Source organism: Bradysia coprophila, unplaced genomic scaffold (assembly GCF_014529535.1).
Source record: "Bradysia coprophila strain Holo2 unplaced genomic scaffold, BU_Bcop_v1 contig_358, whole genome shotgun sequence".
NCBI lineage: Eukaryota > Metazoa > Arthropoda > Insecta > Diptera > Sciaridae > Bradysia > Bradysia coprophila.
In genome coordinates this window covers 140307-164148 of record NW_023503616.1, presented here as the reverse complement: position 1 = coordinate 164148, position 23842 = coordinate 140307, and the positions used below count along the sequence as shown (strand labels likewise).

The window sequence follows — 23842 nt, the reverse complement described above, 5'->3', positions numbered from 1 at the left end:
CAATAAACAAATTTGGCTAGATGATTGAGTACTTCTTGTGAGAATAAACAAATAATGGGAGAATATTTAGTTACATAAAGTATGGAAACAACACTTCATTCGGGCTGCGTTTCTCCTGCAATGTAACAGTAACCGTGTCGAATGAAGGGCATAATTAAATTGCTATCATTTTTTCCAACCTAATTGACCTAGAGAGGATACACCGTGGAAAACTTTCTTTTTGCCAAAATAACTCACAGGGAGTAATATTGCGGAAAATTTTTGTTCTTTTTTGTACCGAATGTAAATTTTTATTGCTTCTGGGGGGTATCAGACAACACATAATTCGATTATATTTACAAAATGCTAAGTACCTCATTGTGTGAAAAAAACCTTTTGGTTCGTTTTTAATTTTATTCGCCTCGTGAAAGAAAAACGAGAAATTTCTCGTTTTATCACAAGCAAAGAACCGATTTAATTTTTGAAGATCAACAGTATAATCACCCTAAGCTGTGAGCTAAGAGATAAATTATCTGTTGAAACGAGAACATCGTTTCGATTGATGTATCTACCAATCTACCATACACACAGACTTGAGTATGTGCTTTACGCATTGTACACAAGAACACAAACCATAAACAAAAATTCACTGACAAAAACTTTTGTAATTATATCAGCATTCCATATCTGTTTTCAATGTAAATATGGTTAAGTTAATAATACAATCGCAGTTGGATGTGAACCTTCAACATGGAAACAAGTATAGTGTTAATATTCTTATCGGTGCTAGCTGTGTCTTATTATTTCATTAAAAGACAATTCTCATTTTGGCAACGCTACAATGTTCCCTTCGTTAAACCAGTTTTTCCTTACGGAAATCTCAAAGATGTTGGCAAAAAGTTTCACCTTTGCGAAATGTTGATGAAATTTTACAATGAAAATAAACATCGCGGCCCATTCGTTGGACTTTACTTCTTTTTGAGTCCAGTCGTGTTGCTAACTGATTTGGATCTGGTTAAAAGTGTGATGTCAAAAGACTTTTCTGTATTTCAAGAACGTCATTTCTACCACAACGAAAAAGATGATCCATTGTCAGCGCATTTGTTTGCTATTGATGGGACCAAATGGAAAAATCTACGGACGAAGTTAACACCCACATTTACGTCGGGTAAAATGAAATTCATGTTCAGCACAGTATTGGAAATCGGAGAGAGACTGAGTGAACGATTGAATACGGTCGTAAATGAGTCGGCAAATCAATGCGCAGAAATCGAATTGAAAAACTACTGGGCACGGTATACCACAGGTAAATGATACCTTATGTCGACCTTACTTTGGCTTACTTTTGATTTTAGATGTCATCGGAAGCTGTGCATTCGGCTTAGAATGTAACACTCTAAATGACAAAGATGCCCTGTTCAGGGAGATGGGTCGACAAGTGTTTGAAGAACCCAGACGATCAATGGGCCTCCAGCTGCTGGTAATTCAATTGAAAGAGTGGGCAAATTATTTCGGAATCAAACAACTTCCGGATAAGCCAGCTGAATTTTTCTTAAAGATAGTCAAGGAGACGGTAGCCTATAGGGAGCTGAACAAAGTTGGGAGAAAGGATTTCATGCACCTGTTAATTGATTTAAAAAATAGCTCGAATACGGAATTAAGTACCATCACTGAGAACGAAATTGCCGCTCAAGGTTAGTGAAATTTTACAAATTTAAATATTTGAAGCGTTCAATTTTTCCGAATGCTTTCCATTTATTATTGAAAATACATTCACCCCTCTATCTGTCTCTCCTCTTCCTCTCTTAAAAGCATTTGTCTTCTTCATTGCCGGCTTTGAAACATCGTCAACATTGTTGTCGTTCTGTTCATATGAATTATCGCAAGACCAAGAGATTCAAGAAAAGATCAGAAATGAGGTCAAGAATGTTCTAAAACAATACAACGGTGAATTTACCTACGATGCGATGCTCGAAATGAAATATCTGGATCAGGTGCTTAAGGGTAAACGTTTGATTGGAAAATTTGTTGTCCATTGCTTCACACCTATCCTTGATCCCTAATAGAAGCCCTTCGAAAATATCCTCCATTGGCTACACTAACTAGAGGAGCGACCGAAGACTACTGGGTTAAGGATAACGATGGTAATAAATTGCAACTGATTCCGAAGGGCTCTACAGTTTACATACCAGTTTACGCAATACACCATGATCCGGATGTCTATCCAGATCCAAAGCGATTCAACCCGGATCGGTTCCTACCAGAAGAGGAGTCAAAACGACATCCGTATTCATATCTTCCGTTTGGCGAAGGTAGCACTTGAACTTATATCGAATCTTTGTACTTCGTAACTAACCAGAATCGTTCCATTTTTGAAGGACCCAGAGTGTGTATCGGCCTAAGATTCGGAATGATGCAGGCCAGAATTGGGCTAGCTAAAACTTTATTGAATTTTAAGCTATCGTTGGGATCGAATATGAACGGCATAAACTTCTCCAAAAAGCAAAACATTTTATCCAACGAAGGCGGCATCTGGATAAAATTAGAGAAAATTAACGAAATTCAAAAATAAATATTTTTATAACTGGGTGTGCGTTTTATGATCATCTTTATCAAGATATACATTTTGCTTTATAACAAATATTTGTCTTTCCGAACTGTCATGGAAATATCAAGCCGGTTTTCTTTTACTGCAATTTATAATCTAATTTGTGAGAATCTAGCGACATTCAGCTGGAAAAAATCTATTCACTTTGTAATGCAATATTCAACGATGGACGGCTGCTTCCTCGACACCCTATGGACATCCTTCACTACAGAACAAACAAGTGCATAACATATGATGAGAATACCTCAAATTGATTTTGTGATTATTAGTTGAAAAGCGCGTCCGGATCAATATTTTATCATTTCGATTCATTAGTCATTAGTCCTGCGGGAATGGACCAACTTTCACCCTTCAGGGCATTATTTTAATATTTTCTTTAACTTAAAGTGTACTGTAGAATCTCAAAAAGAGCTGAACGTTAATAGTTATTTGCAAACCAAGGGTAGAAAGTAGGAAATGACACCAAGAGCGAAAGTTTGCTGCCAGAGCGATGCGAGAGCTGCAATTCGCTCAAGGTGGAATTTCCTGTTTCTTCTGTAGGTGAACACAACGTTTGTCATGTTTGCGGTTTCCAAAAATCCGCATTTTTGTCCAATTAAAAAAAATGAAAAGCGTGTTTTGAACAGCCATTTAAGGTAAGAAAATGATCATTTCCTCACCCAATATGGCTGACCCGCAATTTTAAAGGAGGGAAGAAACTGATTATTTTCTCACCTAAAATGGCTGTTCAAAACACGCTATTTATTTTATTTTCTTCAAAATACACAAAAATGTGGATTTTTTGCCTGTCAGAATGACATTTTCACAACGCTTCATAGACAAAATAAGAATTTTCGCATCGCTAGCATCAAAATGAATGTTTATTTAGTATTGAAAGACTCTTTTTTCATCAGAGCAACATTCGAAAGTCTTATGTAGACTACCTTAATTTATAGAAGATAAGCACATCCCTACAGTAAATGCATCGATGCGTGGGGTAGTTTGGCACACGGTGCAAAAATAACGCAATTTTCAATTGCGTAAAAGGCGAATTCGCACACAATTTTACTTCACTAAAATTTCGTAAAAAGGATAATTAAGTTGATGACAGAGCTAACAAACATTTACAGCATTTTTGTGTGAGCGAGATTGTGAAAAATGGACTTTAAGAATGTCATATTTTTGCTTCATGTGCTGTGCCAGATTACCCGATACCGATTTAGTTTTATCCATTTCCATATTTCCTGATAATGTCTTTCCAGTGTGAACACTTGTAGATGAATTTTAGGATTTTTTTGACATGCCATTTTGAGCCCTTTTTTGCAAATAGTTTTCTTCCCTGAGCTGAAATTTCTTCAAATTTTATCGTAGGTGACACAGCTCATCGATGCATTTCTAAACAACATCCGTTTCTTAAAAAATCTTTCAGATGAAATTTGAGGAAATTCTCGTTAAAAATAGTATTTATTTGTAGCGTTTTATGAAGCGCTGTAGCGCAATTAGAATTTTATCCTATTTACTACCACTCATCGAGACTTTTCCAACGAGCTATCACATGTAAAAATTGGTATTTTGAAAGAAATGAAAATCGTCAATTTTAGGAAATATCAATGTAGACATTGAGCTGAAAAAAATATATTTATCGCCTATCCACCCGGAATATTGTTGTTACATGTACATTTACCTCCCACGGAAAGTGGTCATTACATGAGGGACCTTTATGTGACCGTGAAGGAAAGCTCTTTCCCTACCAAGTGAGGGAAAGCTCTTCCGTCCCAAGTGAAGGAAAGTTCTTCTTTCACAGAAAAAATGCATCATCTGAAATATTGTTTTGAATTTTTGAACGCTGCAATCGAAATATCTGTTGTTTCATTGGTGATACCATAAATTTGTGGCTTGAGTAAATAAGTAGAAAGCACATACATGAGCAAATTGATTTAAAATTTTCGAAAACAAAAATAATAAAAAGCACGGAATTGAACGCGTCGGCCATATTGGTCTTAGCAATATTTTACTTTCGAACTCTCTCGTGTGCTTTTAAGCTACTCTGTTTGGAAACTGTTATTTTGACTCGTGTAGTTGCATACCTCGCAACCTCATTGCTTAAAAACACACTTGTGAGTTCGGCTCGTATCACAAATTGATCCCTCATGTAATGAATGCTTTCCTCCGCATCCAATGTAATCTACTATTATCGCCTATCCACCCGGAATATTGTTGTTACATGTACATTTACTCTATATTGTGATATTGAACAACAAACAGCACTCACTAAAAGTTGAATACTCGTTTAACCAAGGCAATTCAATGAAGTGCGTTGATTTAACCTGTACTCGGAAAATGGCACTATTAAATCAATAAATACGGCTTTTCAAAACGAATAGATTTTTTCCATCTAAATTCTCACAAATTAGATCTACAATAAATTATTGATCCAGACGCGCTTCTATAAGAAATTTTATTAGTATGCACATGCATTCACAATCATTGCCATTTTTTGACAGGTCGTCATTTTTGTAACTTATCGTTATTGTTAAAAAATGCTAAAGTTCTTTACAAATCGGCCTTGCTGCCTGTACAAAACCTTGAGTGTTTTCAGAGATGTTTGAAAAGATAATGACACAAGTTTTCAAAGTCGTTCGTCGAGTTATGGTTTATATGCTTAATTGTAACACATTATTGTAAATGTAAATTTACTTCACTAGTGAGGTAATAGGGCCATTCACTCACTGGAGAAAACCCTTTACCTCGTTCGTAAAGTGAACAAGCATACTGCACACGCTAAATAATTTGATATCTTGTATAACGATTAGTAAACCTAATCTACTACCACTGCCTGCTTCATGCAAAAGTTGAACATTGCATAGAAATTTGCACCCTTCGAAAATGATGTGGCATATTTTTGGTTCATTTGGTAGTGGAACAGAATACGTTGAATGATGCGAAAGTGTTTGCCTTCAGCTCTGATATACGAACTCTACACTTGTTAAAAAGTCTGTTACCGAGGCTTGTTGCTCAAAAACAAGCTTTTATCACAAAACTGTAATGTATTACTTCCGCAGCATCCGATGTAACCTACCCTTTTCAAGCTGTAAGTTTGGGGTACTTATTGCGGAATATAAAAAAGGATATCACAATCACACCCACACAACCTGTAACTCATGGTACTAGTAAGCCAATACGCAACAAGAACAAACACCACAATTTAATGAAATCAAAGGGATTTCACATTTCGTTTTCGACATCTCAAAAACATCATACATGTTGGCCATCAAAAAACGGACGGTGAAAAAATGAGAAAATATTCCGAAATTATATCGCATGTCAAATCAGATGTAATTCAGTCGACGATTTTCTTCGTTCACAATATTTTTTGACGAAATTAGATTAGGTCATGACGGCTGGTGCACAATAAAGTTCGCACACAATTCATGTTAATATGACACATTGATATGCCCTGTGTGATACGAAGGCCTTTGGAATAGTAAGATAATCCTATACGTCATAAAATAAGAAGTAGGTCATTTCAAAAGAAGTTTCTTAATGTGTAACGAAGAAAATAAAAGTAGGAAATGGAAACGACGAAGCAAGTGCAAGTATCTCTAGACACTTATTCAACAAATTGGATCATAAGACCCAATGCCATAAACTAAAGTGTTTTTTAGATGGTCTTTTAGTCAACCGAGAAAGAGTGGCAGTGCGTATACATACGTATATAATGTTCCATCATCCTGTAATACGCAATTTATTTGACTTTCATAAGACGAGGTCATGAAATCAGTTAGCTAAAATTGAATTGACTTGTGAATGAGACGCATTTTTTTCTTCATTCTAATGAAATCACCACTATTACAATTGCGTTGGGGAATTGAGGGTGCTTGACAATGTGTTGTTATTATGCCGTCAATCGTCACTCTCGTTATTGAACAAATCAAACCTTGATTTTTATATATTATAAAGAAGTAATATTTATTAGGGTTCAGACGGTTAATTTATTAGTGTGACCCTTTCGTTATTTATTTTTTTTTCTCCTCTTTTATCCAAATTCAATGTAAGGATGACAGTGGTGTATATGGGAAGATCGACGAATATTATTACTCCTTTACCGAAAAAAGGTTAGGGATATTCAAGCGATGACGGAAGATTGAATGAATTATGAAAATTATGATAGAGAAAATTTAATCAAATAAATGCAAAATCATAATCCTTTGTTATAATAACCCAAAGAGGTGATTTGAGAGTCACGATTTAAAAGCTCCTCTTAACAAAACTGCGACATCACCCAACATTTAGTTTATAAGATATCTTTTCATATGTGAGGCGTGATTAGCCTTATTTTCTCCACTCAAAAGGCCATGAGAAAATACTGTTTTGTTGACGCTTCGTCTGATGACAGTTCATAGGAGGAAATATCTATTTTCTCCCCTATTGTTTCGACAGGCGAAAAACATCTACACACTTCTACTTCTCAATTTTCATCGTAGATGCTTCCAAGACCCCGTAAAACCCTATTTGCCCCAAAAGTACATTTAATTAACTTTCTAGAAATTTCCATAAGAAAAGTGAATGTTCTCGGTCACCTCCGACAACCCACCCAAGCTTCGAAATTTTTTTTTGAAAGTGCCTTTGACTCCTAGGGAGCTCTCGGTAAATAAATAACTATAACTCAAATAAAATAATATAATAATAATATAATAATATAATAAATAAATAAATAAACTCAAATATAGTTGCACCCTAAATAACTTTTTTAGCCAATAAGAGCCTCCGCCTCGGGTTGGAATAAAATTCGAAAAAAAAAACATTTAGAATAAGTTGTAGACAACGTTTTATCTATAGTGAGCCGGAAATGAACGATATTTCAGCTCTAGATAGACCAACACTAACCATACAGTTTCTGGTTGCTTTTATAGTTATAAATTGTAATTATCACAATTTGCAATTTTATTGAAATTTTAGACATACTGGAAATAGTATCTCATTGCGCAACGTCTTCAACACACTTTTACTTTGTATTTCGCGTTATTGAATCAGGTCTTTGAATCAGTAATTTTACAGGTCCTCTCATGTAACATTTTGCCAATTTACAAAAGCATGATAATGATTCATTAAAATTTATATTTTACCATGTTTGAGTACCTCTTTTTGATGAAAATAACAACATATTGTGTGGTGAATGGCGACGAAAATAATTCCTATTACAAGACAGAACAGAGTAATTATATGGGGGAAACTGGAAGACTGGGAACATATACAATAGAGACATAGAAATGTTCCAAAAATGAATGGACTTAAAGAATTTCTTTGGAATTAACGTTCAATATACGAAAAAAAAGTTTAATTGGTTGAACGGGAACGAACATAAAAATTTTGTTGATCCCTTTCAATTTAAAATTATTTCACTAATACTGGACGTTTCGATTTGATTATTGTAATTGCCCTTTATCCGTAATTAATTGCAGCTGAAAATGTTTTTCGAACGAATGAACGCTGGCATTATGTCCTTTATAATGGCTTTTTGTTGGCATTGGAACATAAAATGAACTGTATCATTAACATCGTAAGAGTTTCATTAATTAGAAGTTTAGAATTTTTGAATTGATTTACTTTTGGATCAGCAATGACTTGAGTAAAAAATCATCAGAAGACATGTTCTAATTGATGGGAGTGACTTTTAAGATTGGCCAAAAATTAATTGAACCGTGCACATGAGCCTTAGGGAAATTCTAATATAAAGCACAAACATGGTACACTTCATCTACGCTTCGGCTCGATATACATTAGACAGCGGTTAGCATCAGGAATAACCTCCGTACGCCCGATTTACGATAAATCGTAACTTGACGGGAATCGTTATTCGGGAAACTATAGGCAGTTGGAATTATAATTCGGGGGAATGTCAGTTCGTAAGACCTATAAAGTGAAATTTACAAATCGTAATTCATGCACATCATATTTCGACGGGACGACTCATAATCTGGTATATAGGTTATTCCAGCTAATTTGAGACTTTTCGAAATATTTTCACCAAATGAAAACCGATTTCAGTAAACATTTTTTTCCTTGAAAGCTGTTGACCGTTTAAGCCCCATATTAGGTCGGTGGCCGAAAATCTCGAGGAGATACCATCATAAAAATGTATGCTTGTTTTCAGCGAATTTTTGAAAATTCTATTTTATTTCTATTTTTGCTGAAAGCTTTTGACAAGACGCGTAGTTTGACACCAATATGAGGTCATTGGCATAACGTCTCGAAAATATTTCGAAAAGTCACAAACATGTAACGCAACTAACTGCCGACTTCTTCGATCACACAAGTCACACTTCGCAGGCTAAAAATTGTTGGCATGAAAGCACTGGGTCTCCTGAGTATCAGAAAATTTATAGACTGATTTGTTATCACAAGACATAGCCAACACAGCTCACATTATGCCTCAGAAATGACGAAATTTGTAACGCAACTAACCCTGGAGTTACCCATATATAGCTGAAATATGGGGACAGTACAACAACCGAAACTTTAATTGAGAAATATATCGATTAATACTCTTGACGAATCTCGTTAGATTGTACAACCATAGATGAAAATCCAGATAAAATTGCGTTTACAGTAAAAACGTTACACGTTGAGTGGTGATGATGAGACATCTTCAAAAATCTTGCTTTGAACTTTCGATGGTTTTTAATGACAGAGTGTGAGTGCAAAAAATTTCTATTTAAAATTGGCGAGTTATCAGCAAACTTTTTGAAGTTCTCAAAAGCATTTATGGTTGGGCTCTTAGGAATACTACAAGTTTTACGACAAATTGAGGTGAATGCAATTTGTTCAAACACTTTCTTCCATTTAAACTAGCTTAGTCCCCAACCATCTACTGAAAAAATGAAGCCAAATTTTGCAACAGCTTTAGTAATGCCTTTTTCGTATTGTCGTCGCTATATTTGGCTATGATTTGAATCCCCAGTAAAAAAAGAACCGAAAGAAATCACAGAAACCGTCTAGTTCCCGAACCGAATTCATTGAAAAGTGAGTTTTTTATATGAAATCGCCATTTCCTCCGGTTTGTATGGACGACCATACGTGTTTTGTACTTTCAGTGATAATCAGCACTCTGTATACGAAGGTTTCTATTTTTAATCCATATCGGTGTTGCGATGATCGTTATAAATTCAATATCGAACATGCAGGAATGATTAAAATGAACTCGTTTCTCATTTTCTTTTTTTTATTTATTTTTATTTAATTTTGTTTTTAATTTACGTGATTTATTTAACTTTGTTTCATTATACAGGTTATACACAACGAATATGGTTGAACCAAGCAAATAATAATAATTATAATCAACAATATATGCTCAATTCTATTAACAAATGAAACATGACGATGACAAAAAATAGATTTTTTTTAAGAAAAAATAAAAATAAAAATTTTATTGAATAAAATTGAATTTGAGTTAAATATGATATATTTTCTGTTTATAACAATTTTAGGGGCCATTTTTGTTGGCAATTTTAGATTTCTTTTTATTTAGATTTTTTTAAATTTTATTTTAAAGATTTTTAAAACTTCTAATAGATTTTTAGTGGTAGTAATATAAAAACTGTAATATTATTACTTTCTTATATAACTTTCTTTCCATTTTTTTTTAGTCTAAATATAATTTTATAATTTAACTCTCATCTAAAATCTCAGGACTAGAATTTCTATCGATGTAACAATTTAATTTTAGCATGATTTGTATATTCATCGAAATGATCATGAACGTTTTAGGTGCTCAATAAAAAATACCTACTCAAAATCGTAGAGTTACACTGGACAGCTGACATGGTGGTGCTGCTATTTTATAGATTTTTTCTAGAAAATTTTAGGAATTTTAGAAATTTTTAGGAATTCTAGAAAATTCTGAAATTTTTTAGAATTTTGAAAGTTTTGAGGAATTTGTATAGATTTTTCTACAAAATTCTGCAATTTCTCTGAGTTCCAAAATTTAGATAACATTTTCTATAAATTAATGCCAGCAGGACCCAATTTTATGGAATTTAAAATTACTAAAATTCACCAGAAATGTACCAAAATTCGGAAATTTTAGGTAATTAGGTTCCAAACAAATATTTTTTTATTTTTCTTCGGTGCAGAACATTATTATAAGATACTTTGCATCGTATTATATGCCAAAAAAATGTGTAATTTTTTTATAGAACACTTTGAACACGCAAAAAATCATGAAAATTCGAATCGGAATACACTCCGGAGTGTATTTCGTTTCGTCAATTCGTTTTTTTCGTTATTTTTTGGGTTTTCAAAATGGTCTATAAAAAAAAGTAAACATTTTTTTGGCATATAATACGAAGCAAAGTATCTTATAATAATGTTCTGCATCGAAGAAAAATAAAAAAAAATTTTGTTTGGAACCTAATTCTTGCTAAATTTTAGTATTCCTGGTAATTTTTCCTGATTTTAAATTCCCTAAAATATCCTGAATGTCAGCGGTATCATGTCAATTTTCGAGCATGACTCTATGGTCAAAATTGCGGCCTTTCTTTTTTCTAAGAAAATATTCTGTGTGCCCTTGTTCCTCCATAGAGTCCAATGATTACCAATAAAACCATATTTTGTGAAAACAATAGTATAGAAATGAGCCAGAGCATCACACTGATGCAAAACCGACTCAATAAAATTAATTCGAATGAATCAGGAAGATTGTCCTAAGCCAGTTTTTTCATGCTCAAGAGATGATCTGAAGACCAAAAGGTAAGAGGATTAGGATTATAAGGAAACATTGGAAAACGATTATATCTGCTATCTGCATATGTGTTAACGGGTGTATGTGTACACATCTAGCAAAAAAAAAGCATACGCACTACTGGAGTAAATAAATTCATCCCAGTGAAATTGTTATCAAAATTATGTTTCCAAATCTCGTAAAAAGTAGATCAGTGGCAATGTAAAGCAGAAGTAAATGCCCTATTTGACGTGTGTGAAATCTTTACCTGCACCTGTGATTTCAAACTTTCAACCATACAGCTAAACTATGTTCCCTAGCCGCATAACCTAATATTACTATCGAATACAAGGTGTGTCATATGTCAAATTTAATTGCTATAATGAATACGAAAAGAAAAACCTTGAAAATTTCATTTGCAGGAACGGCACGTCATCGCTTTTCGTTCGTTTGTATAAGTTTTTAAATTGAGCCCCCTTTTTTTGTCGTCAATCAATCGGTCGATCACATCAGGTTTTTGTCTGTAATATTTATAAAACTTACATTGGTAATAGATGTACATTTCTTGTCACTGTTTAAATTCACCAAATGTATTTGGCTTTGTAAATTCTTATGCATTTTATTGTTACGTCTATAACTCTACAGTAAGGCGGGAAGTTTATTGATTTTTTTAATTAACAATTTTAAATGATTTTTTTCTCTGTTCACATTCACATTCTGGTTTAGTCATTTTTAAAACGATTGTTTGCCTGTAGTTCGCCATAAACCAATAAAAAATAAACCAAATTTTTTAGAGCCACAAACACTTGATTTTTTGAAAGAATACAAAAAGCTTGACAGCCAATTTGTCAGAAAAAATAAATTTCAAGGATTTCTCCGGATAATCCGGACAGCTTATGCAAAATTTAAGTTCATACATATTTATTCGCTGGAACGGATAACATAAATAAGCGAAATTTTCTTTTGCTTGTTACATAGGACCTCTGGTGCACACTAAATTAAGTTTGAAGAAAATGATTTGTAATTGAGTCACAGACACTAAGACTAATTATAAACAGAGAGTAACGAACAGTAGTTTGAATTCATATTGTAAAAAATTTCTTCAAAAATACAAAACATAAAGAAACTGCCGCTGGGTCGACATTTTGAGTCTAAAATACGAAAAACGGTTTGCAAAGTTCAAATAACCGATCAGGTAACAACATTCAAATCATCTTTTCGCTAATTGTTGATGGGGATCACTTAAGTATTTGATAATCAGTCCGCTAGCCTACACTGGGGTAGCTGTTGACTTTGACGATGGCCGATCGTGGAAATTTTTACTTTTCGAACACATTGAGCAAATGTTCGCCGATCCGGTATTGATAAATGTACAATGTTCACAATTCCACTCATTTACAATCACTGGCGATTTATTCACAGTTCGACCATTTTTCTGTGGCTTTTTCGCCGCATTTTTATGCAAATCATGCTCGTCAATATTGATATTCGTCGGCCGTATTCGATTTGCCTTTGTCTTGGATTCTTTCATCACACTCTTCACTGCAATCGCGTCACTTTGGGGCTCTTTACTTTTTTTCACAAGGCTCTTTGTGCCGTTGCCTTTGTCGTGGCCGTTGAAACCATCTTGGAAAGCGGTACCATTATTTTGGCTATTCTTCTTGATGCCATTGTAAACGTAGCTCCATTCTTCCATTGAACCCTGTCCATCCTTGTTTCGGCTCGCCTTAGCATTGTCCTCGTCGTATGCGTAGTCCGTACTGTCGAAGTCTGAAGCTCTGGAGTCTCTGGACACCTGATCGTCAATTTCATAGCCAGCTAGAATTTGATTATTTTTAATTCGCCTCTGCTCGTTGGTGCGCAATTCTTTGCGATCCAAACTTTTGTCCACGTCGCGTAATTCTTTCGGTGGTTTAATTCCACCATTGCTCAATTCCATTTGTCGCATCTTTTGCTCGATTGGCTTACTGTCGAAATGTTGATTTTGTTTCAATGTACTTGCGTACGATATTCCCTGCACCGGTCGATTGAATTGACTATCTGCTTTCCTCAATTGATCGGTGTACTGAGCATTGTTGAATTCGTATGATAAATCTGAGTGACCATAAGTGCGATCACTTTTCGCCGTCATTTTTTGACTGTCTTCAAATTTAATTAAATCCTCCTCACAGTTACGACTGGGTGGATAGAAGCTCATGCTCGAATGATCGTCGTATTTGGCCGGTTGATCATAGCTTCGTGGCGAAATTCTACTGCTCGTAAGGTTTGCACCTTGCGGACGATTCGCTGCAGATATTGATCCATATTCATTTCCATCACAATGATTCAAATGATTATTGTAGAAATTCGATGCGATCGCCGCCGGTGGATACATGTGATTGTACGGTACAAATTGTTTTGCATATCTCTGATGGCCATCGACGGTGTCATTGGCAATTGAATGGTCAAGAGAATGTCGGAAAAATCCGTGACTGATTGGAACATGGCCGGTGTATTGGTCCATTGACCTTGAGTGGGGTAAATGTGATATATGATCGTAATGCGGTTGAAAACAGTTGACATGGTTTATGGGTGGATGATGGTTTATGCATTCACTATTTGCTATCGGTTGGTAGTTGTTATACTGGCATGGTGTACATTGGGGATTATGCATTGTATTGACAACATTGCAGTTGCATCGTTGGTGAGGAACTTGACTGATGAAATGATCTGGAAAGTATTTTCAATTTTAAATGAAATGTTGAAGATTCGTATCACGGGGATGTGTTGCAGGCGAGTCAAACGTTGAACAACAAAATAATGACAAACCGGGTTCTTGGTCGGTAACCTTTTTTTATGGACAAATTGTACTCACCTGGTGTGATCATTTTGTCCTTATATTTCTTTTGTTGCACGCCTGCTGAAGATTGATATTCGTCGCCTGTTTTTCAAAAAAGAAAAATTAGGAACCTTCAGAACACACAGAGCAAACAGAACTTACCGAGATATGATTCTCTAAACTTATAAACATCTGTCCAGGTGACATTCATCTTATTGTCCTGTAGTCCGTAGTACAATCTATGCATAATCTGTAATTGGCGATGAATACGGGCCAAAGTCAAAACAAATTCGATCAACCGAAAAAAGACCCAATCACTTACCAGACATTCTTCGCATGCAATCATACAATCTCGTGATACATTGGCCAACTGGTCAGGACATATCGGACCATCGAACAGCAATGTTTGGTTCTGAGATTTAACATATCCCATTGCGATGAACAGTTCATCAACGTCGACCAGTTGAGATTTGATTTTGTGTTGATAGAAACCAGAATGTGTCTAAGAAGATGGATAGGAAATTGAACAAAAATCAGGAACAAAAATTGTCCTTCCGAGTGGTCACCTTGATGATTTTGTATTCAGTCCGCCATGGCTTCGTCAGCAAATTGTTTGCGTACTGAGCGATAGCATCGAATGCAATTGACGCTTCGTATGCTGCAAACTGTTTCAGCTTCAGCACGGAACCTCGTAATACATCTTTCGTTTGCGGTAAATAGAATATTCGATCCGGTGGCGTTATCGATAGAAAATTTTGGATGCAAGCTGGAAATGAGAATTGAATCGTTACGTTCTCCACTTGAGCTAAGATGGATGTTTCGTACATTTGAGTTTGTCCTTTTTCAGCAGCAGTTCGGTACTGTTTTCCTCCGTTTCTAAGTAATCCCAATGCAAGCTGTACAGTGTGTTCCACAGTGTCTGAGATTTTTCGAATTCCATTTCATCAAGTCGGAGTAATAAAAGTTTGAAACCTGGAAAATTGGATTAGTTTTGATAATTTGGTCAAAAAATTCGTCGAATTTCTTCAAAATAACTTTCAAAAAGTAGGAAAATTACAAGGAGAAACTGTTGGTTGAAACAATCAGAAAGATGGGCACTCGGTCCTTGAGCTACTTGCGAATGTATCCCACAGAAATATACCGAAGCTCACCGTAAAAATTCATTTCATGAAAAACACTTCGTTATTATGCGTGCCTCATTACATCGTTCCCATTACTTAACGACCTTGAATTAAACTACAATTTCATATCAACAAAGACATTAAGTTGAGTCATCACATCAAAGTGTTTCCCCTTTACATCAGTATCGATGTGTCAAGCTATTTTGCAAGCGATTCATAAGGTTAAATCGGGTCAACTGCACAGAAAAACAAATTAAAGTGCACACGGAAAACAATAAAAAAGGAATGGAATTTGTATACAGTGTAGTTACACCATAGTGTAGTAATAAATGCAATTAGCCCGTAGGATGTACCGACCGTTTCAACACAAAGCGCTCAACGCACTCGACTTTCGTTTTAATCGAAAAGTCAGTCAATCAACAACACCATATGCTGATTAAAATTAGAAGAAAATCTAATAATAAATTCAAAAACAAAAATTATATCGAAAATAAATCTCAGCCAAAACCTAGGAAATTAGATCACACACACGAATATGTACAATAATACTATTTTGGCCAGTGGCCCTTTTGATATAATCAACAAAATTCGTACTTTAACTAAATTTATCTAACAAATACACGAAATTGCGATTAACTTGATATTTTAGCCATTTAAATGATAAAATTTTGTTGGATTAGATGAAGTTTCACATTATTTTCTTTTGACAAATGTCAAACTGTGACAGTACGGACAGTACAAAAAAAAAGTTTTACATTCACGGTTTACACATCAAGGTTACAAAAATAAACCTTGATTCGCATGGTTTACATATTTACATATGTGAAGTGGAGAAGATCACTTTCAATTCAAATATTTCCGCAAAACTTATAAATATCATCGCTCTGCCTGCTCAACATTAAAAAATGAATTGTAAACATCACATTCACAACATTGCATCATTTACTTGTATACAATACAAAGTTTTCTGTTTATGTTCTCATCTTAACCTCTCTGTTGTTTAGGAGTTGTATGTTTTTTTTAGAGTCCTCCGTGTTCGTTTTTAATTCAATTAACCGATAATGTTGAATGAATATTGCATTGGAGTTGTGGGCGCGAGAAATGAAAGGAATCCTCAATTGGGCACCTCAATCACACACGAGAGAATTAAGTACGAACTGTTAATGAACTTGAATGTTGCGAGACTGATATCAGGTACGATAGACAGGTGATATCGAATTAGATACATTCTAATGCTCGGTCGTTTCTCTTTGTAGATGTTCGATGTTCGCCGGAGTTTTGTTTTAAGCAAATTACGTTCCATTACGACGCTGACAATGTCTATTTGGGCTTGTTCTTTCAACCCTGGCTAAGTAAAAAACAAGCCAAAAACATTCGCTCGAAGTATCGAATCATCCAGAGTTTTTTCGATATAAATGTGTCTAATGAAATGATAATCGATGATCCACAAGAGCTGGAAGAAGAAGGAGAGGAAAACGCAGAAGAATCTACCACAAATACTAACTCGGTGCCATCGGTGTCAGAATTATATTCGATGTTAAGCGATGCACATGCAAATGACAATGAGCAACTGACTGAACAGGCAATACTGCCGGAATGTTTCGTGCCAGAGTTGCGATCATATCAGTCGAAAGCGCTACAATGGATGCTACGGCGTGAAAAAATAACAAAGTATTCATTGCCAGAGTTCGTGCCGGTAACATGTCCTTCCATTCCGAACATGACGTTTTATTACAATTACCGTACCGTTGAGTTGATGGACTGTGATCCGGGAGGTCTAAAAATTCCCACCGGTGGGATACTTGCTGATGAAATGGGTCTTGGTAAAACTGTGGAAATGCTGGCTCTAATACTCACCAACCCAAATCGGAACTGGGCAAGAACGGGCTTTAATAATCAGGAAGCGGGTAAGTTTAACATTGTTAACGAAGTAGACGCAAATTCTGAGACAGATTTCTCTCGCAGAATTACATCAAAAACTTAAGAAAAATGAGATCCTAAAATGCGTCTGCACTAATGGTAGTACAAGAAAAACGGTTCAGTGTCCACTGTGTTTGTATTTTCAACACGAGGTGTGCGTTGCCAAATATTCAGCGAGACCGATTGTGAATTACGTTTGCCCAGAATGTTGGAAGCTCGAACCATTGACCCATTCGCCTTCAACATTCATAGTTTCCCCGCCGTCAATTAAGATGCAATGGCAAGATGAAATTCAGAAGCACATAGGCGATACAAATTTTAGGGTGAGAAAGTGTCTTCCGCTCCGTACCACTTATACTAATAGCATCCTCAATTAGGTACTCATCTATAACGGCATCAAGCAGAGTGGTTGGATTAGTCCAGATGATTTGAAAACGTACGACGTTGTGCTGACGGATTACAATATAATGAAGTCGGAAATTTACTACTCAGAATCAAACAAGCGGGAAACCGTCATGCCAACAGAACGGAAATATATCATTCCGACATCGCCATTGACCATGATTCATTGGTGGCGTGTTGTACTGGATGAAGCGCAGATGGTTGAGACGCCGAAAAACAATTGCTCTAAAATGGTCAAGTCATTACCGGCTGTTCATCGCTGGGCAGTAACTGGAACACCAATCGAAAAGTCCATTGATAATTTGTACGGATTGTTGTACTTTCTGGACTACGAACCATTCACTGATTTCAACGTTTGGAAGACTCTGTCGCTGTCGTTTAGTCAAGGCGATGTCGAACAACTGATCAACAAGTGCTTGAAAAATGTTATGTGGCGCACCTGTAAAATCAATGTTTGGGAAGAAATTGGTCTACCACCTCAAACGGAAATCGTACACAGTGTCACCATGTGCGATACGCAAGCATTTTTCTATGCCGATCAGCATAACCAGTGTGCAAATGCATTTTTCGAAAAAGCGCAAAAATTGGGCAAATCTTTGTCCATGTTTAAGATGAATCCAAAAACGCTAAAATTGGTAAAGAATGTGCTACTCGATGCAGTGTTAAACCGTTACTCATCAATTCAATTGCTTAACCGTAGATTATGACCCCACTACTCAAACTACGACAAGATTGCACTGTGCCGACAGTTTTCCAGAGAAAATCCAGACAAGAACCAGGCGTCAAGAAAGTGCTTACTCCCGATGAGCTACTGAAACATATGACGAATACCAACGAAATCAATTGTAAGGAACGATTGAGAATGATCACATCGTGTCTGAACGGTAGGTGGTAATTTGTCCCTTTGAGGAACCACATTGAAATGGTATTTTCACTGCAGGTTTAGCGGCGCTGCACATCATAAAAGACGAATTTGATTTAGCCAGGAAAATGTATGAGAGTGTCCTTCGCTGGGCGAAAGATTATACGGAAACAATTTGGTAAGAATTTGGTCAAAATTAATTGGCGAACGAAAATCTTTACATTATCTTCACTGCAGTGTCGATTCTCTGCTACAAGTGCATGCCCTGTATAATTTACTCGAAATCAATGAAGTGGAAAATGTTTCGACTGAGAAAGTCGATGAGTACACTAAAGAACTTGAAAGATTGGAGAAAAAGTATTTGGAAAACTCAAAAAATCTGGTAAGTACTGACCTTCAATGTAGAGGATGAATCCAGGACGAATTTTATCACGTTCACAGGTGCAAGCCGAACGGGACCATCAACAAAAAGTAGAAACTGAAATCATCGCCCTAACGAACAAGGCATGGGACAGCAAATTCAATTGGTGGACTGAGTTTTTGCAGGGCTTTAATGGCAAATTCGAACAACAATTGATGGACCGAATTTTCAATGATCTTCGTAATTACCAAAATGCATGCATCGAAAGGTATACGGGCAGCTCATTCAAAAACTTTTCGTTTTTTTACATTCTATGCATTCTAGTGTCTCGTCGACGCACGGAATAATGTATGTAGTGGGAACATGGTTGGACAAAATTGAAAAAGAAAGAAAGGAAGTCCAGAAATGGTTTAAGAAACTTGAATTCTTTTCTGCCAATTTGAAACCACGAAGTGGTCTTGACCCTGATAATCTTCGACAGGTTGATTTCTTGGTTAAGTCAGCCTTTGAGTGTCATTTAAACAAGGAAGAAGAGGGCGAAACGGTGAGCTCATCCGTAGTTGTTGTCCCGGCTACGTTTTCAATATCTCTCTCTTAACAGAAAGCACCCAAACCGAAAAAGTCATCACCTTGTCTATTGTGTCAAGTGAAACAAGTCCTTCTAAAGTACGAATGTCTAATTTTCTCTAAGACATTCGTCGATGACGCCAAAGAAAATGTTGGAAACTGGAATCCATCTTATCAGGAAACTATGTTACGTGGTACGTATGGGTCAGGATTCGAAATTCGCATTTCTTAAAATATTCCTTTTCCTTCCAGTAATTTATTCGTTTGCCAAGCGAGACTCTAATGAAACCATTGTTAACGATGGTGAATTGCATTTGCAAGTGATTGAATTGATCAAAGATGAATACAAGGTTGGTGAGACGCAGCTTGTTAGATGCATCAGCAAGTTAGTTTAAAAAAAAATATTTTCACAGAAATACAGCCAGTATTGGGTTGAAATCAACCATTCAGCAGCCGCATACGATGAACTAAAAATGTGCAAATCCCGCATGCAGATCTATGATCCCGATCTCGAAGACGAACCCACAAAATCGAAACTGAAAGTGTCCAAGTATGAGGTAGGCTGATTTCAATTTCGGTCCGCTTGAATCGATTCGAACATACGCGTCTTGTAGGTACATGACACCTTCATAGAATTAAGACAAGATAAGGAAATCGCCGAATTAGACTTCATTCGAATCCAAGGAGTGTTGAAATACCTGAAACATTTGCAAAACAAGGAAGAACCTGACGCATGTCCTATATGCAAAGAGATTCCGACAACGAAGGTAGATTTAATGGGGTAAATCAACTCTAAAATCACGATTCAATTTGCCCTTTCTTTCCAAACAGTACTGTGTCCTGCAGTGTGGTCATCACATTTGCGACGATTGCTTCTTGCGCAACAATCAAATCAACAGGAATGTTTCTTACAAATGTTGCATCTGTCGTCATCAACAGAAAGTGAGCGAGTGAGTCTACCGAACCCTTGTTACTCGTAACATTCCAGCACAGCTCAGTAAATTTAATTATTTTAGAATTCACTTCGTCACCTGTAAACGAAAGGACCAGACCACCGATGAATCGATTGTTATTGTCGGACATTATTCTCAAAAAATCCAAGAAATTGTCCGGACAACGCTAAAATTGCGGAATGAAGATTCCAACGTAAAAATTATCATTTTCTCTCATTGGGAGACGATACTGAATGTTGTGGCATCAGCACTGGCTGAGAACAGCATTGAATTTAGAACTAAGTCAACAAATTTCCACAAAAGTATTAATGAGTTCAAGGTCAGTTGGTGATAGACATTTGATTGCGTGGTTGGTCAAAAATTTCTCGCCTTACAGAAAGACCTCAAGGTCACGTGTCTACTGTTGCCGCTGATGTGCGGTTCGAAAGGACTGAATTTGATCGAGGCCACACACGTTTTTTTGGTAGAGCCAATTCTCAATCCAGCCGAAGAGTTTCAAGCAATTAATCGAATCCATCGCATAGGGCAAACCAAGTAACTATTTCAAATATTTTGGATGTGGAATGTTGTCAACGTCACTTTTGTTTTTGATAGACCTACGTTTGTCCATCGATTCATTGTGCTCAACACCATTGAGGAAACCATTTTCAATACAATTTCCAATGACAAGACCGGCAAATGGAAAACAAAGGAAGTCACCGTCGACAACTTAAAAGATCTCTTCACTTTAACTAAAATAAATTAGATTTACGATTTCATAATCCAAATTTTATTGTTGATCGATCGATTCAATCCATTTCTCCGTAATCGGATGGCAAGCATCTACATGAACATATCATCATAAAAACTTGATCCTCCGCCCGGTGGACGAAAATGATCAAAGTCTCTACTATTCTGTCGCTGTCGCTCAACTTCCGGTGGATTCATCGGATCGAATCGAGCACCAGGCAGAGCTCCGGGCATTCCGGGCATGAAATTTTGTGGATGTCGCAAGCCTGGTGGATTGAAAAGCATACCACCGCCACTGCCAAATCGACCTCCCAATGGATCAAGATCATTTCTTCCGATGTCGCGTAAATCGCGCAATCTGTTCCGAAAGAGAGTGGATCAGAGCTGGATTCTTGACGAAATACCTTCGTGCTTTGCTTACATGCTGGATTGTGACTGTGACCTGTCTGCTAAAAGACCATAAGGTGGTTCGGGGTAACGGGATAACGGTACATTCGGCTGTACAGGTCGGGCAGTTTGAGTCTCTGACGTTTTCTTGTTCGTGGAGAGTACCTAAAATGCCGATGTCACAGAGTACGACAGAACCGTATGTAATGCAATTTACTTACTGGTTCGAAAAGCTCCTTTTGTAAACGACTTATGACGGGCTCGATATCCGGTACTAAAGCACTGAGCTGTCCTTTTAGTGAAGCAACAGTTGCATCCAAAACGAAAGATGCGTTGGACACTTCCAATGACTTTCCATTCTAAAATTGTTGTCGGTTAACACTGTGGACTAGGTATAGGCGGAAAATTGTAATACCAAAAGATTGAACACAATAGAGTCCTCCAACACCGTTCCGAGAAGAACGAAAACTTCGTTGTTGTATTTATACCGTAGAGCGTACGAGACTTTGTTTATGTTCCATCCGTCAGGTAATAGTTCCGATTCTTGGTCTGAATTTGACAACGTTTTCTGAAGAAAGAATTGGAAAAGAATTGAATAACCAGAAATCGTTCGATTAAGCGTATGTCATTAAGTACATCGTCCCCGATTCCAATGCACTTCATGCCAACTCGTAATAACTGCCAATGCACGACGGCTACCAAAACATCGGACTTTGAATCGATGGCCCTGTCGACCGTTTTGTAAAGCAATGTCCACCCATCCATCTTCTATTTCGTTGACTTGTATAATATTTTGGTATGATCACCAATATGCCTGTGAATTTCGAAGGAGACTTTAAATTCAGTTTTGCAATATTTATTTTTTCATGGATCTGCCGAGCGTTTTTTTTTTGTTTATTTCATCATAAATGACGTTTTAAGTGCCCACTGAAGTTGGCCATGCATTCGTGGAAGTTTACAATATGAAATTTTATTGATGGGAGAGAAGGAAATATATTATTATTTCAGACCAGTATTTTAACTTGCCTTGGGAGATATGTCAAAAATTGGATTAAAAGCGTTAAAAGAGCGTAAAAGAGAGAAAAATGACCAGTTGGTAAAAATTTGTATGGAGCGGAGGAAAAAACGATTTCATATAAAGAAACTCACCTCTCAATGATTTTCATTGAAAGATGAGTTTGTTTATATGAATTCGCTATTTCCTCCAGTTTGTATGGACAGACCATGCCTGGTTTGTACATTCATTGGTTAATTTAACTGGGTGAACACGCTTTTCGACATTCTCTTTTATGAAAATATACAGCAAGGCAAGTTATAAATATTCGCTCTGATCATAACAGTCTATGCATAATAGGCTGTTATGATCAGAATATTTTTTCATATATTATTTTGACACATCCCGCAAGGCAAGTTAAAATATTTAATTGGTCTGAATTATATTTGTTTCTCCAAATCTATCGGCGATGAGCAAAATTCGGTGTAGTGAGCAAAAGTTTAACATATACTTATGTCATTTGCTTATATCATGAAATATTTGGCAAGTACCCCAAGGTTATAATAAACTGATCTTCGGTCCACTCGCTCGCATCGTATAACATGTTGAAAGAGAATAAAATACTTTGACAAGTACCCCAAGGCAAGTTATGTTCTCGCTCTGATCATAAAAATCATAATTTTTCCAACATAGAAAATATTGTCATCTGTTGAACGTGCAAATCGCGAATAGACTGTTATTATAAATAGAGAGAAGGAAATATAATTAAAATAACTGGTCAGACCAGTTATTTCAATCTAAGAAAAAATTGGAATCGCAGTAAAAAAAACATGCAGTTTTGCCTCCGTTTCCTCCTTGACAGACTGCGTGGGGACCTTAATTACTTGCAATTGTGTTAAGCACAGATATTTATTTTGGAGAAAGATAAGCTACTTGTGAAGCTGGGCTTACCGGATGTATTTATATTTTTATCTAAAACACGTTTTCAATACGTCATCAGCGTATGTCTCTATTTTATTGACATAAGCCGATAACGCTTGATGTGAAGATGTAAATCAAAGCTGTCAGATAATAAAAACATCGGGCAAGATATCGATAACTTCATATATGGCCACACTGATCTAGTATATATAGGTTGTTGGCACCAGTCATCGGACATGTAAACGCAGAAGAAGTCGCGGTTCATTCATAAAATTTATATAACGTTTTCTAACATCGACTTGAGCAGGTGACTTCAGGTGGCTCGAAAGCTAAGAACACAACTTCTTGATCCGGGATCCTTGGTCATATGAATCAGAACTGCCTACTGCTTTTAAAAGTTATGCTTTTTCCGTGTTTCCTTTTCCGATTTTTTGTATGTCCTTTTTACTGTGTATTGTAAAGATTGAAAATGAAAGTAGTCTGGGCCTCAATTCTCATACGTTCGTAACTTGACAGTTATTA

The 23842-nt window shown here is 36.2% G+C and overlaps 4 protein-coding genes across 7 annotated transcripts; 2 read left to right on the top strand and 2 right to left on the bottom strand.

Annotated features, from left to right (window-relative positions):
• The first annotated feature begins 647 nt into the window (after positions 1-647).
• LOC119081620 (probable cytochrome P450 6a14) lies at positions 648-2567 on the top strand. The gene is made up of 5 exons (XM_037190669.1): positions 648-1285; positions 1335-1673; positions 1792-1983; positions 2046-2291; positions 2358-2567. The coding sequence occupies exons 1-5, from the start codon at positions 730-732 to the stop codon at positions 2549-2551; spliced, it is 1527 nt and encodes a 508-aa protein (XP_037046564.1). The 5' UTR covers positions 648-729; the 3' UTR covers positions 2552-2567.
• A 9283-nt stretch (positions 2568-11850) lies between these two features.
• LOC119081618 (protein tamozhennic) lies at positions 11851-15950 on the bottom strand. 4 transcript variants are annotated; one of them, XM_037190664.1, is made up of 7 exons: positions 15733-15950; positions 14929-15075; positions 14670-14869; positions 14426-14605; positions 14266-14353; positions 14140-14205; positions 11851-13994 (listed from the first exon to the last, which is right to left on the bottom strand). In XM_037190664.1, the coding sequence occupies exons 2-7, from the start codon at positions 15041-15043 to the stop codon at positions 12556-12558; spliced, it is 2088 nt and encodes a 695-aa protein (XP_037046559.1). In that variant the 5' UTR covers positions 15044-15075; positions 15733-15950; the 3' UTR covers positions 11851-12555. The 4 variants fall into 4 exon arrangements, with proteins under 4 accessions (XP_037046559.1, XP_037046560.1, XP_037046561.1 ...); XM_037190665.1 differs by having other exon boundaries at positions 15819-15946; XM_037190666.1 differs by lacking the exon at positions 15733-15950 and adding an exon at positions 15582-15684.
• Positions 15951-16179: 229 nt separating this feature from the next.
• Positions 16180-21072, top strand: LOC119081616 (E3 ubiquitin-protein ligase SHPRH-like). Its single transcript, XM_037190662.1, has 17 exons — positions 16180-16418; positions 16481-17131; positions 17190-17467; positions 17522-18181; positions 18247-18430; positions 18487-18586; positions 18646-18790; positions 18850-19037; positions 19094-19313; positions 19371-19530; positions 19589-19686; positions 19750-19893; positions 19951-20103; positions 20168-20286; positions 20353-20608; positions 20666-20823; positions 20884-21072. Exons 1-17 carry the CDS (start codon positions 16286-16288, stop codon positions 21032-21034), a joined length of 3798 nt encoding a protein of 1265 aa, XP_037046557.1. The 5' UTR covers positions 16180-16285; the 3' UTR covers positions 21035-21072.
• LOC119081619 (proteasome inhibitor PI31 subunit-like) lies at positions 21036-22336 on the bottom strand. Its single transcript, XM_037190668.1, has 5 exons — positions 22042-22336; positions 21821-21973; positions 21627-21764; positions 21440-21570; positions 21036-21376 (listed from the first exon to the last, which is right to left on the bottom strand). The coding sequence occupies exons 1-5, from the start codon at positions 22168-22170 to the stop codon at positions 21112-21114; spliced, it is 816 nt and encodes a 271-aa protein (XP_037046563.1). The 5' UTR covers positions 22171-22336; the 3' UTR covers positions 21036-21111.
• Between the last annotated feature and the right edge of the window lie 1506 nt (positions 22337-23842).

Bases quoted from the DNA above. Each gene is read 5' to 3' on its own strand.
- LOC119081620 (XM_037190669.1), top strand. From the start codon at position 730: ATGGAAACAAGTATAGTGTTAATATTCTTATCGGTGCTAGCTGTGTCT. The intron at 1,286-1,334 runs GTAAATGATACC...TTTTGATTTTAG, and splicing joins CTGGGCACGGTATACCACAG to ATGTCATCGGAAGCTGTGCA. The intron at 2,292-2,357 runs GTAGCACTTGAA...CCATTTTTGAAG, and splicing joins ATATCTTCCGTTTGGCGAAG to GACCCAGAGTGTGTATCGGC.
- LOC119081618 (XM_037190663.1), bottom strand. The intron at 14,870-14,928 runs GTACGAAACATC...TCTCATTTCCAG, and splicing joins GAAAAAGGACAAACTCAAAT to CTTGCATCCAAAATTTTCTA. The intron at 14,354-14,425 runs GTAAGTGATTGG...CGCCAATTACAG, and splicing joins TTGCATGCGAAGAATGTCTG to ATTATGCATAGATTGTACTA.
- LOC119081616 (XM_037190662.1), top strand. From the start codon at position 16,286: ATGTTGAATGAATATTGCATTGGAGTTGTGGGCGCGAGAAATGAAAGG. The intron at 18,431-18,486 runs GTAGGTGGTAAT...TTTTCACTGCAG, and splicing joins GATCACATCGTGTCTGAACG to GTTTAGCGGCGCTGCACATC. The intron at 18,587-18,645 runs GTAAGAATTTGG...TCTTCACTGCAG, and splicing joins GATTATACGGAAACAATTTG to TGTCGATTCTCTGCTACAAG.
- LOC119081619 (XM_037190668.1), bottom strand. From the start codon at position 22,170: ATGGATGGGTGGACATTGCTTTACAAAACGGTCGACAGGGCCATCGAT. The intron at 21,765-21,820 runs GTATTACAATTT...CAACAATTTTAG, and splicing joins CTATTGTGTTCAATCTTTTG to AATGGAAAGTCATTGGAAGT. The intron at 21,377-21,439 runs GTAAGCAAAGCA...CTTTCGGAACAG, and splicing joins TCACAGTCACAATCCAGCAT to ATTGCGCGATTTACGCGACA.